Genomic DNA, 14,361 nt, shown 5'->3' with positions numbered 1-14,361 from the left:
ACCTACTTGTCCCCTTGGAACCACGGCCAATGAACTGGAATTCTTTGAATTATTCTTTGACCAGCCATTGATGGAAATTATTGTCAGGGAAAGTAATAAGTATTTTGAGTACACCATGGCAAATACGATCTTATCACCACAGTCAAGACTACACAGGTGGAAAGAGACGACTGTTGCAGAAATGTATTTGCTTTTTGCAACAATAATGCTTATGCCTCACGTCTATAAGCATAATATGAAAGCATACTGGTCCACAGATCGGCTAATTTCTACCCCGGTCTTCAGTGAAATCATACCAGTGAACAGGTTTATCTTACTCTTACGTATGTTGCACTTCTCTGACAAAACCAGGCCTGACAGAAGTGACAGGTTATACAAGATTAGAAATGTTTTCATGTATCTCAAACAAAAGTTCAGCATATACTTTTATCCATTCAAGAATCTTGTAATTGACGAGTCTTTGATTTTGTTCAAAGGTAGACTGTCATTCAAGCAGTATATACCGAGCAAGAGGAAACGCTTTGGTATAAAACTGTTTGTACTCTGTGATTGTGACAGTGGCCTGGTGTTGGATATTGTTGTATACACGGGTAGTAAAACATTGAAAGATACCAAGATGTTATTGGGTATCTCAGGTGACGTAGTGAGAAACATGATGGCACCTTATCTTGGTAAGGGGCATACATTATATACCGATAACTGGTACACAAGCCCATTACTCAGTGATTTCATGCGAGTGAACAAGACAGATGTGTGTGGCACAGTGCGTTCTAATCGTAAACATATGCCCAGGCTCAACGCAGGTGCTCGTGGTGATGACGTGCAGGTGTTTAGTGCCAATGACATCATGGCATTACGGTGGCATGACAAACGAGATGTCACATTGTTGACAACCATTCACTGTAATGAAATGCAAGACAGTGGCAAAGTTGATCGAGTGACTAATGAACGTATTCGAAAACCAGTGTCAGTGATTGATTATACACAAAACATGCGCTTGGTTGACAAGTGTGACATGCAGATTGGTTTTGTTGACTGTGTTCCTAAGAGTTACAAGTGGTACATGAAACTTTTCTTCCATCTCATGGACATTTCAATGCTCAATGCATATAATATGTACCAAATAAAGACTGGCAACAGACCACCGTATGGTGAATTTTGTTTGTCTGTTGTCAGACAACTCATAATGAAGTACCAGGTAACAACACCTGCTATACAACATGGTCCTCGAATTCCTCAGGATATACCCAAGCGTTTGAGGAGAGAAGGTGATCATTTCATAATACAGCTTCCTTCAACTAAGAAGAAATTTGCTCAGAAGAGATGCATTGTCTGTGCACAAACAGAACGATGGCAACAAAGACGCAAAGACACTCGGTTTATGTGTGAGGAATGTAAGGTGCCTCTGTGCATGGTGCCTTGTTTCAAGGAGTTCCACAAGCTCCAGCAGTTTTAAAACCATGTCCAGTGATTGTAAATATGTAAATATATGATAGAACATTAGTATTACACAATATTTGTGCATGTTTATTGTAATAAACAACAGTGGTAAACAATAATATAATAATAACTTTAGTGCGGTTATTGTGTTCAATACAGTGAGTTTATATATACATTATATACAGTATTGGTCTCTCAGGCCCCAAATGTTAGTAGGAATAGAAAAAAAATGGAAAAGAAAAGAAAAAACAACTAAAACCACAAAATAATGTAATGCTCGTATGTGGAATTCGTCGATGTTGCCGCCACCACATCATTTTTGACAAACTTCTTGGCACTGTATCTCGGTAAGTACTGATCAGATTTTTTTTTTGTCTTATTACCTTCACAAAAATATGCTCTTTAATTCTGTAAGAAAAAATAATTTTTTTTTTTTTTTTTTTCAAAATTTCTTGGACACTGGAGCACCACTTCAGATTTTGGCCTTGGACCCTGAAAGGGTTAATGTACACACACACAGCTTAGTATAATTGTTAATGATTAAGTAGTAAATTTTAATTAAGAGCCGAGAAATGACTGTTCAATAAAGGTCCAGAAAAGAGGCAGACTTTGTTCATAGATGTTCCCTTTAACCCTTTCAGGGTCGGTCCCGTACGTGTATGGCTTAACACCTAGGGTCAGTCCTGTACTTATATGCCAAAATTCTAGCACCTTAAGATCGAGTGGGAGAAAGCTGGTAGGCCTTCATGTAAGAGAATGGAGTCTGCGTGGCGAGTGTGCGCAGTAGGAAAAAATCGAGCAACCCGCATTGTATTGTGGGAGTGGTAATTCAGTGCACCTTGGCCACCAAGCCAAGCAGTAAGGAATACCTCACTCTCCAGCAAATTGGGACCCTCTCCTTCCCAAGTGATAGTTCTAACAGAGACTGATGTGTCAGTGAAGATGAATCGAATGGTTTTGATGATTTTGTGACAGAAAGTAATAACCAGGATGCCAGAAATAGTGATGAAAACCCACACCATTATCAACCTTCCACCAAGAAAGTCAAAGCGACTTATATCCATGTGGGTGGTGGGGAAGACAGTGTGGGTGGTGGGGAAGGCTGCATGGGCTTGTGTAAACATAGGTTGTTATGTGTAGATTACCTAGGATAACCCAGAAAAGTCAGACAAATGACTTATTTGCATGTGGGTGGTGAGGAAGACAGTGTGGATAGTGGGGAAGGGAGCATCTGTGGTGGGGAAGACAGTGTGGTTCTGTGTAAACAACATGGCTGGGCAGCGGCGGCTGGCTGGCTGATTGACTGTGTCTATCTCCGTCTGTCTGTCTGTATCTATATCTGTCTCACAGGTACACATAAATACAATGATACATAATGTAAATTACCTAGGATAACCCCCAAAATCCAGACAAAGTGCTATGCTGTGCTTGTAGATATAATGCATACTAAGCATGACTGGCAAGTAATACATATTTTCACTATTTTTACTTGTTCAGGAATCAGACGTCTGCATCATGTGTAGTACCTGTTGGTTCATGAGTGGCTCTCTCTGAGACAGACAGACAGACAGAGAGCTACATAGACAGACAGAGAGCTAGACAGACATGTTTATGTGTAACAGTGAAAACAAGTGAAGCCAAAGCAGTGCATGCTTATCAAATGTAACCACTGCAGGACTGTCAGCAGTGGTGACATTCGTCTTACACCATGCTTCAAGTAAACTATTATTATTATTATTAGTAGTAGTAGTATATACTCTGTCAACTTCATGCCTCTATATCTCGGTAAGTATTGATCGAAAAAAAAAATTTGGCCTAATAACACTTAGAAAATTATTCTTAAGATTTTGGTAATAAAAAATAATTTTTTTTCTAATATTTCTCGACCCTGAGAACAAGTTCAGGATTGAGGGTCTCGACCCTCGAAGGGTTAAGGAAAATTCCACTACGGCAGTGAAGGGTTCATGATCATGGTGAAACTTGACCTTGCAAACATTTACAAAATAGCAATGTGCTACCCCAGGTAATTAAAAAATTATAATAGAAGAGCAGTGGCCTACTAGTTGGAGTGAGCTGGCACACCAACACATACTGGAAAAAGACATATAGCAAGAGCAGATCTTTTTATAAATGCAGTTTTACCAGTACAGTACTTGATAAAACTTATAATAGGTACAACTGTGTAATATAATGTCTGCTTAGTTTGTGTATTTTTTTTTCCTGCCCCAAGTATATACCCAATGTAAACAAGTATAATGTTCACCATGTTATGATGCAGATCACAAGTTTATTGCATAACCTATCAATATACATTCATGAGGAGTCATATCTGGTGTGGCTGAGCAGTGTGAGCTAACTAGTCATAAGACTGCAAAATCTCAATAGAAAGCACATGCAACTTATGAAAACCTTTTAATTGGAAAGCTTTCCTCACAAAGAGCTTTAGCAATCCAGTGTTAAAGCTGCTGAAAACCAAAATGTTTCCTATTTAAATGTTTCTTCTAAGTTGCATTTGTGTCTTTTTATACATTTGTGGGTAGAGTAGACTGTCAATTAACACTCTAGTTATGTTCCTGAAAACACTGTGTTAAACTGAAGAACTTAGGGGAAGAATAGTTATGTTCCTGGGACCCCCAAAAATGCCAAATAACTTTGTTTTTCAGGTTTCCAAAACATACAGAAATGAAAATGTTAATATAATTGTTACTCAGTGTCATGATATATTATATTTAATGCATTGCTTATGGATACGCATGTTACAGAAGTATTATTTCTTACCTTGTATTGGGATTGTTAGTACGTATATATCAGTGATTCTGAACAGAGTGGAGAGGGTTACTGTGGCCGTACTGGGCTGAGGTGGAAGGTTGTGGATTGTTTATCAGGTACAGGTGCAATACAGTTACATAAATTATTATACATAACAGCAGGTATATGTGTGGATTACCTAGGATAACCCCAAAAAGAGTCAGTGACTTATTTCCACTGGGGTCCTTGGAATATCATATTTAAACCTTAAAAGTTAAAACAGCTGAGGTGGATGGTTGAGGCTTTGGCACTCAAGTTCATAGTTGTACTGGAGTAGTCAGAAATTCTGTACAATGTGTGTGTAAAAATATGATAGACTGTCTGATTTTTTTACTAAATAAACATGTCTACAGTAATACCCACCACAATATAAATGCAAGCTATCCAAGAAAACGTGAAAAAAAAAAAAATTAAGTAAAGCTTTTCAAGGCTATCGGCATGTTATTGTTATTTTTGGGTTGAGGGTTGTGATGGCCCCTGGGCCATTGTATTTCTCACTGCTGTGAAATAAACTTACTAGACTGCTTTTGCAAATATAAATTATTTATGATATATTAATAAATTTATTACAGTAGAGGACTATAATGAAATTATTTCTAAAATATCACTGTAAGGAAGGGTGGGTGGTATATTCACAGGCTGTTAGCCCTTAATGCCCAACAACAACAATAATAGCAACATTATTATTATAATCAAAAAGAAGCGCTAAGCCACAAGGGCTATACAGCGCTGCAGGGTAGGGAAGGAAGCGAGGGTATTGGGCGGCAGGAGGGGGGAGGGATGATCAGTAGGTTACAGAAAACAGCGGGGCAGGGGATAGTGCGGGGGTAGAGGGTAGTAAGAGATTGAGGTAGAAAGGGCTGAAGGTATCAGAGTTTGTGAAGTAAGTCAGTTGTTGTCAAAAAGTCAATGAGAGAGTCCGGATGAAAGGTGGGTCCATCAGCGAGAAGGGAAGGTAAAGAGAGAGCAGCGGAGCGAAGACGACGACGGAGGTAAATTCTGCATGCTCGTTGATAAAGTGGGCAGTCTAACAGAATGTGGCTGACTGATAATGGAACCTGACAATTCTCACAGAGAGGAGCAGGGCGCCTCTCCATGAGAAAGACGAGTATGACCAATGCGAAGACGGGAGAGAGTAGTCTCCCAACCTCAACACTGGTGACAAGAAGACGGCCAGTAACCTATACTTGGTTTAATAGATTGAAGTTTGTTACCGAGCAGAGTAGACCAACGTTGTTGCCAACGGGTGTGAAGGTGGGTAGCTATTGCAGCAAAATAGTCCGTAAATGGGATACCTCTATGTGAAACTGGTAGGTCATATACTGCTGACCGTGCAGCAGTGTCTGCCTGTTCATTGCCCTGTACGTCAACATGACCAGGGGCCCAACGAAAAACAATATCTTTATGCTTGGTAAAGATGCGGCGTAGCCATAGTTGGATACGGAGGACTAACGGGTGAGGTGTATCAAATTTCTGTATAGCCTGTAACGCACTAAGGGAGTCTGAGACAACCACAAATGATGACACAGGCCTAGATGCAATACGGATAAGTGCTGCAAGAATGGCATACAATTCAGCAGTAAAAATACTAGCCGAAGATAGTAAATGCCCTCGTAGACACTGTCCAGAAACACTGCTGCGAATCCTATGCCATCAGAAGACTTAGAGCCATATGTGTACACTGCAATGGCATGAGAATGAGAGTGGAAGTGGTCAAGAAAAAGAGAGCGGGAAGCGACCGTAGACAGTTGGGCTTTCGAGCAAGGGAGAGAGAAAGAACAGACTCGAACAGCTGGAACTTCCCAGGGGGTAGGGAAAAGTGAGATGCTCCATGAACATAGAAAGGTGGTAATTGAAGAGAAGACAGGAGGGAATGTAGGTGAAGAGAGAAGGGACGGAGTAAACGGGCGGCGAACAAATAAAGAATGTCTACTAATATTGGTGACCATTCTATAAATGGAAGGATTGCGGAGATCATGAGAGCGTACATGAGAGTGGAAGTGGTCAAGAAAAAGAGAGCAGGAAGCGACCGTAGACAGTTGGGCTTTCGAGCAAGGGAGAGAGAAAGAACAGACTCGAACAGCTGGAACTTCCCAGGGGGGTAGGGAAAAGTGAGATGCTCCATGAACATAGAAAGGTGATAAGTGAAGAGAAGACAGGAGCGAATGTAGGCAAAAAGAGAAGGGACAGAGTAAACAGGGGCGGTGAACAAATAAAGAATGTCTACTAATATCGGTGACCATTCTATAAATGGAAGGATTGCGGAGATCATGAGAGCGTACATAGTAGCGAAGGCAATGGGCATCACGGCGATCGGATAAGGATGGAACGTTCGCTTCTGCATAGAGGCTCTCAACAGGGGAAGAGCGAAAAGCACCAAGGCATAAACGTAATCCTTGGTGATGAATGGGGTTAAGGCTAGAGAGAGTAGCAGGAGATGCCGCTGAATAGATCTGGTCACCATAATCAAGTTTTGATAAAATGAGGGTGGAATGTAGGTGAAGGAGGGTTCGACGATCAGCTCCCCATGAAAGATGAGCAAGGGTTTTAAGAAGGTTCAGTCGGCTGTGACAAGTTGCCTTCAGAGAGGTAATGTGAGGTTTCCAGGATAACCTACGGTCAAAGAGGAGGCCTAGAAACTTGACTGTATCACGTTCAGGGATACGGGAGCCATAGAGGTACAAAGGATGATCGGAGATGACAGAGCGTCTAGTGAAAGTAATTTGGTGGGTTTTAGTGCTGGAAAATTTAAACCCATGTGTGGTGGCCCAATTGGAAACACGGTCGACCGCATGCTGGAGAGAAACTGTAATGAGGTGACAGTCAGCGTCTGCACAGGCAATAGCAAAGTCATCAACATAGAGTGATGACCAAATATTTGATGGAAGACTAGAGGCCAAATCATTAATAGCAAGGAGAAAAAGTGTTGTGCTCAGAACACATCCCTGGGGGACACCTTCAGCTTGGATAAAGTCCGGGGAGAGCACATTATTAACCCGAACACGGAAATGTCTATCAGTTAAAAAGTTCTTAAGGAAGGATGGTAGATTGCCTCGGAGGCCTAAGGAGTGGGCTTGGGCCAAAATGTTATACCTCCAAGTTGTGTCATATGCCTTCTCAAGGTCAAAAAATATGGCAGTAACTGCGTGGTTATTCGCAAAGGTATTACGAACATACGTATCCAAGCGTAGTAAGGGGTCTATGGTAGAACGTCCCTTATGAAAGCCATATTGACAAGTGGAGAGACTGTCGTGTGTCTCTAAATACCACACTAAACGTCTATTTACCAGGCGTTCCATCACTTTGCAAACTGCACTGGTAAGAGCAATGGGACGATAATGGGAGGCTTCATGTCCCGTACTGCCTGGTTTGTGGAAAGGGAGAACAATGGCAGATTTCCACAGCTGTGGAAGAACTCCTTGTGACCAAATAAGATTGAAAAGGCATAATAGGACTGCAAGGGCTGACTGATGTAAATGTTGTAGCATACGAATATGAATGTCGTTGGGCCCAGCTGCCAATGATCGGCAAGCTGAGAGTGTTGCCTCCAGTTCTTGAAGTGCAAAAGGCACATTATACTGTTCTTCTCTGAGAGAAGAAAAGTCCAAGGGTGCTAACTCTCTGGCAGACTTTGAGGAAAGAAATGAGGGGCATAGATGGAGCCCCTGAGAAATACGGACCAGATGATTGCCAATTTCATTGGCAACATCTAGTGGGTTTGCTATATCAACACCGGCAACCCACAGAACAGGAGCTGGGTCAGGAGAATATTTACCACTCAGTTTTCGTACTTCTTTTCCAGATTGCACTCATAGAGGAAGCAGAGGTGATGGTGGAGACATAATCTCGCCAGCAAGTGCGTTTAGCGTCACAGATGACACGGCGAGCAATCACATGCTTCTGCTTAAAATCAAGAAGTCTCTCCATGGTTCTATTGTACCGGTACCTGCCCTATGCAGCGCGTTTCAAACGTACTGCACGAGCACAAGCAGAAGACCACCAAGGCACGCATTTCTGAGAATGCCTGCCCGAAGTTTGGGGTATAGAATGAGAAGCTGCGGTTAAAACGGAGGATGAGAAGAGGTGTAAAAGCTCATCAATGGAGGACGAAGAAGGAACCTCACTAAAAACAGTTAGTTGTGAGTAAAGGTTCCAATTTGCCTGATCAAATTGCCAGCATGGGATACGAAGAGGTGGTGAATATGAAGGGGAAGTAAGAATGATTGGGAAATGATATCTGTCATGTAAATCCGGGAGAACAGATCAGATGAAGTCTAATGCGGCGGAGGAAGAGCAGACTGGGAGATCGATGCAAGAGAGAGAGTGAGTCCGAGGATCAAAATGGGTGCGAGTACCTATATTTAAAACATGGAGGGGGTGGGTAACAAGAAAAGCCTCTAACTGAATGCCACGGAAATCACAGTGAACCCCCCCCCCTCCAGAGGAAATGATGGGCATTAAAATCGCCAAGTAACAGAAGTGGTGGCGCTAATGACGAAACAAGAAAGGCAGTATCCAGAATAGATAATGCCCGAGAAGGAGAGAGATAAAAAGAACAGAGCGTATACCACCTATGCAGGTGGATACGGGCTGCTGTGTAATGCAGCGAAGTACGAACAAATAGCTGATGGTACGGAATATCAGTGCGTAGAAGAAGGGCACTTTCATTAAAGGTCCCATCAGGAAAAGGATCTGAAGAATACAATAAATTATAGCCTGAGATGGGATAGATAACAGCAGAGTGTAATTTTGGTTCCTGTAAGCAAACACCAACAGGGGAAAACTGGGAGAGTAACATCTGAGGCTCACCCCGATTACCCCTGAGGCCGCGTATATTCCACTGTAAATAGGCCATGATTGGCAATGATAAAGATTCCTGAAATCCGCAGGTAAAGGTTCCTACAGACGAGAGGGGTTAGAAAAGTCCACATGCGGAGGCAGCGGAAAAAGTTCAAGCAGCGAAGGAACGGTGCGCTGTGAAGAAAGGAGTTGCGCAGATGGAGGAGAGGAGAGAGAAGGAACAGAGGGTGGATCAGTGTCCATTGATGGTTTGGACTCTGCAATATATTCAGAGATTGCTTCAGAGACGTTGCATGGGAGACAATATTGAGATGGTAGGGGGAGGATGAGTAAAGATTGGAACTGCAATGGACTGTACCAAGGTAGGGGGGTGAAAGGGTGGAGGGAACTGGAGAAGAAGCGTGGAAGGGGACAGAAGAGGCAGAAGAGGAAGAAACTTGGGAGGGAACAGGGGAGGAAGGTACAGTACAAGGAGGAGGGTGAACCTCTACACTTGTAACAGAGCCAGTGAGAGGGGAAGAACCAGGTACAGAGACAGGGAAGGTAAAATGAGGAGGTGGAAGAAGGAAAGGAGGGGTTAAAGGACCTTTTTTTGACTTCCGAGAAGTAGAGGGACGATTGGGAGGAGGTGTCGTACGAGATCTCGTCGATACTGAGGCTTGTGAGGGAGAACATGAAGAAGCGTGAACAGACTGAGTCGTTGAAGTAGAGACGTCTGAGCCTAGGACAGCAAAAGAATTAGATACAGGAGTGACTATGGGAGAGGTAACCACAGAGGAGGCTGCAGAAGATGGGACCCCAGAAGTGGGGGGACATTTTGAAACACGAGGTAGTCTCCCTTGGAGGCGGAGATGAGAAACTGCCATGGCATAAGTGAGACCTTCTGCCTCTTTGAGGTAACGGATTTCCCACTCATTTAAGTAGACTTGGCAACGGCGAGAGTACGAAGGGTGAGCCTCATAACAATTAAGGCAAGAGGGAGGCCGATTGCAAGACGTATTAGAATGGTCATAGGCACCACAGACTGGGCATTCGGCTATGGATCTGCAATATTTCACTGGATGGCCAAATCGCCAGCAATTTCTACACTGTTGTGGTGTAGGGATCACCTTTCGAACTTGTAACCGATGTCCTGCTACATAAACTGAGGATGGGAGTTCACGGCTGTCAAAAGTTAAACAACAAGCCACATTGCTAGGGTATCGTCTCCGCCCATGGGCAGGAAGAACATAAGTGTCTACCTTGAGGATTGGGAGATCTTGGAGTTCCAGCTGTTCAAGAATGTCATTGCCACATGTCTGGAAATTTTGTTGAACTATGGTATGGGGCAGAATGACGGTACCACTACAAGAATTGAGGGAATGATGTTTTTCAATAGTGACAGGAACAGTATCAATATGGGAAAGAAGAGAAAGATCATGAGCTTGGGTAGCATTCTGTACAGTGATGATGCGCATACCGCTCTTAAGAGCATGAAAAGAAATATCTTTACCAACATGGCATAGGAGTGCCTTGCCAATACTGTGGTTGGAAAGATAGGCAGTAGAGGAAGTCGGTCGTAAAGTGAAGAATTTAGTCCATTGTGCATTCTGAAACTGAGCGTGGAAAGGGACTGCAGGACGTGTCGATCTTTTCTGAGAAGAACGAGACGGTGGAGAAGTATCATCAGCAGGTAATTGTCGTTGGCGTTTAGGCGTGGGACCAGAGTTGGTCCGACGTGGAATGGGCCGGCGATTCGAAAATTGCCGCACCGTAGAGGGAGAGGCCGGAAGCATAGTCAAAGGAGAGCGGAGGTCAGATAAATCGAAGGAGTCAGTCGAGACCTCAGTACCTGAAGCGGGTGAGGAAACAGCACCAGCAAAAGGTACAGGTGCATTAGGAGTGTCCGAAGAGTGGTCCAAAAACGAGGCGGGGTCAGAACGGGGTGCGGTATCAAGAAGGGGCCCGGGGGTATCAGGTTCATGGACTGGGGCTGCCATGGTTAGGTTATTTCTTTCTTTTTGTTTTTAAGAAAAAAATAAAAGAAAAAAAAGAATAAAAAAAAAGGGGGGACGGGAGGGATAGTTCCTAGGAGGAATGAAAGGGCCAGAAATCTCCCTCCGCACCCAAGAGGACCTCAGCACCGCTAGTAACGTAGATGCAGCATGGAACCTGTGCCATACCCTACCCATCATGCCAGTAAACTAGTAATCCGGTATAGCAACCTCACATCTGCCGAGCTACCTCGGTGGACAAAAGAGAGGGTGGCCGGATATCCGCCACAAAGCATACCTCCTTCAGCCACCACCCCCGGAATCCGAAAGGTGGCTTCCAGAGATACACCCGTTGCCCGAGACACACCCAAAGCCACCCTCCGAGATACCGGAGAAGGATCGGGACATCCCCAGGCAATCCAGATTCCACGGCAAACTACGCCACCGCCAAGAACCTCAACGGAATGGGATGGACCCCGGTACCCTTTCCCCTACCTAGGAACTAGTGTGCCTGTGGGAAAAAATCCCGAAGGGCAAAAGGGAGGGGTGGTGAAGAGGAGGAGGAAAGGAAAAGGGAAGGATGGGATAGGGAAGGGGGGATTGGGGGGTAATTAGGTTCGGTCTGAGGAAGGAGAACGACAGGTCTAATTCCTCAGACCAAGAGCCTCTTCACCACGCCAAGGAGCCCCCCTTGAAGAGGAACAATAGCAATAAACCCTCACACTTCATAGTGTATTTGCAATACCAGTTTACCAGGTAAACTGATGCACAGATATTTATGAAGAAGAAAAAGGGTATATAAACAGTCGTCTCATGGACAGGTGCAGTTCGGGTCTGCTCTCTCAATATGTATATAAACATTGTCTTCAGCAAGCTTACATTTGAGCACAGTAAGTTTATTCAGGCACAGGTACACTTAAGTACAGTTATCATAGATTGTGTAAATTACTTAGGATAACCCAAAAAAGTCAAATTGACATATTACATACCTTTGATAAGTTTTGAGAGTCTTACTACTCTCAGAGCCAGGCTCGTCATGCTATCCAGGTCAACCAGGTTGTTGTTGCCCACTGCCCCACATATCCATCACAGCCTGGTTCATCTGGCATGGGGTGAAGATACTTGTCCAGTTTTCTCTAAAACTTCTACACTTGTTTCAGCAGTGTTTCTGATATCTTCTGGTAAGATGTTGAATAATATAGGGCCACGGATGTTAATACAGTGTCCCCTTATTGTGCCCACTGCACTTCTGCTTTTTCACTGGGTTTATTTTGCACTTCTTCCCATATCTCTCTCTCCAGTATATTATGGCAGTGTGCAGATTTGGGACCAAGCCCATGAGTACTTTTCAGGTATATATTATAAAGTATCTTTCTCCTCCACTTCAGTGAGTACATGTTCAAGACATTAAGGAGTTACCAGAAGTGGAACCATGTTAGTTGAACTATATGAAGCGTTAGTCGAAAAAATGCCGCAGTAGCGTAATGGAGAAAACATGTCAGAGGAATGTGTGTTAATTGATGGTCTACTGTATTTCCTAAATACAGTATGCATAATAGTGATGCATAATAAATCTCTTACATATGATTAACATGGCTTGAGTTAAATGTTTTTTATTTACCATTGTAAATAAACCTTTATATTTTTTCCAGGGGTCCAACAGAACCAGTCCATCTCATCTGTCTTTATGGAGAAGAAGTGATCACAGGCACTACTGCTAACCGCATTGGAGTTCACACTTCTGTTTCCCCTACTGCATCTTTCTCCTCTACAAGATTACGCTCGGACACATTCCGAGGTGTTTTAACTACAATGGCTGTTTTACCACTCAATCGATTACTACTTCTTGGAGCTGATAATGGGACTATAAGACTACTGTGTTAAAATACCTTGCTTAAATTAAACTCATACCATTACTATACTTAGTGACCCTAATCTCTGTAAATCCATTCCCCTCACAATAAATTAATTATTTTTATAATACAATTAGTCTTGCAATGTAAATATTTAACTACATGCTTAAAAAGAAACACAGTGTAAATTGTGCTTTAAATTTAGATTTTCAGTGCATGTGTCTTTCAAAATTTAAATTATAATTCTGTTATATGATTTACATTCAGGATTTTATAATGGTATCCTACTGATATTAACCCTTTGACTGTCGAAGGGCCCAATCCTGAAGTGTCTCCTGGTGTCGCAAAATATTCGAAAAAAAAAAATTATTTTTTCTTATGAAAATGTTAAGATTATTTTTCTGATTGTTTTAGTCCCCCAAAAAAAATTTTCCCATCAGTACTTACCGAGATATAGAGGCATGAAGTTTGCAGAAAATGAGCCGCGTATGGCAACAGCGGCGACTGCTGCTCACCCGGTAAACTTTAGTTTACTTGTATTTGAAGGTTTGTTGTTTTTTTCACTATTTTATTTTTTCACATAACTTATGTGGCCTGTGAGACCAAAGTAAGGTGCAATGTACATATATACACTCGTTGTATACAACACAATAAGCACACAAACATAATTATCAATATATTGTTTACAAAACTTGTTTACAAAAACAAACAATACAAAAAATTGTTTATTACTATTGTTCTATAATATATATACCAATATACAGTCACTGAACATACTCCTAGAAGTTCTGCAGCTTGTAGAACTCTGTGAAACATGGTGTCATACACAGTGGTGTTTTACACTCTCACACATAAAACGGTGTCATACACAGTGGTGTTTTACACTCCTCACACATAAAACATGGTGTCATACACAGTGGTGTTTTACACTCTCACACATAAAACATGGTGTCATACACAGTGGTGTTCTACACTCTCACACATAAAACATGGTGTCATACACAGTGGTGTTTTACACTCCTCACACATAAAACATGGTGTCATACACAGTGGTGTTTTACACTCTCACACATAAAACATGGTGTCATACACAGTGGTGTTTTACACTCCTCACACATAAAACATGGTGTCATACACAGTGGTGTTTTACACTCTCACACATAAAACATGGTGTCATACACAGTGGTGTTTTACACTCCTCACACATAAAACATGGTGTCATACACAGTGGTGTTTTACACTCTCACACATAAAACATGGTGTCATACACAGTGGTGTTTTACACTCTCACACTTAAAACATGGTGTCATACACAATGGTGTTTTACACTCCTCACACATAAAACATGGTGTCATACACAGTGGTGTTTTACACTCCTCACACATAAAACATGGTGTCATACACAGTGGTGTTTTACACTCCTCACACATAAAACATGGTGTCATACACAGTGGTGTTTTACACTCTCACACATAAAACATGGCGTC

The 14,361-nt window shown here is 42.4% G+C and overlaps 1 protein-coding gene across 3 annotated transcripts in view; it reads left to right on the top strand.

Moving 5' to 3' along the window:
• The window catches only part of Wdr81 (WD repeat domain 81), a 203,454-nt gene extending 190,399 nt beyond the window's left edge, over positions 1–13,055 (top strand). For all 3 annotated transcript variants that reach the window (XM_070091060.1, XM_070091059.1, XM_070091061.1), the window contains one exon: positions 12,674–13,055. In XM_070091060.1, the coding sequence (XP_069947161.1) occupies positions 12,674–12,905 (232 nt within the window). In that variant the 3' untranslated portion in view covers positions 12,906–13,055. The remainder of the gene's footprint in view (positions 1–12,673) is intronic.
• The last annotated feature ends 1,306 nt before the right edge of the window (positions 13,056–14,361 follow it).

Source organism: Cherax quadricarinatus, chromosome 34 (genome assembly GCF_038502225.1).
Source record: "Cherax quadricarinatus isolate ZL_2023a chromosome 34, ASM3850222v1, whole genome shotgun sequence".
In the NCBI taxonomy this organism is placed as follows: domain Eukaryota; kingdom Metazoa; phylum Arthropoda; class Malacostraca; order Decapoda; family Parastacidae; genus Cherax; species Cherax quadricarinatus.
The sequence above is the reverse complement of the archived record's forward strand: the minus strand, read 5'-3'. Positions and strand labels throughout refer to the sequence as shown.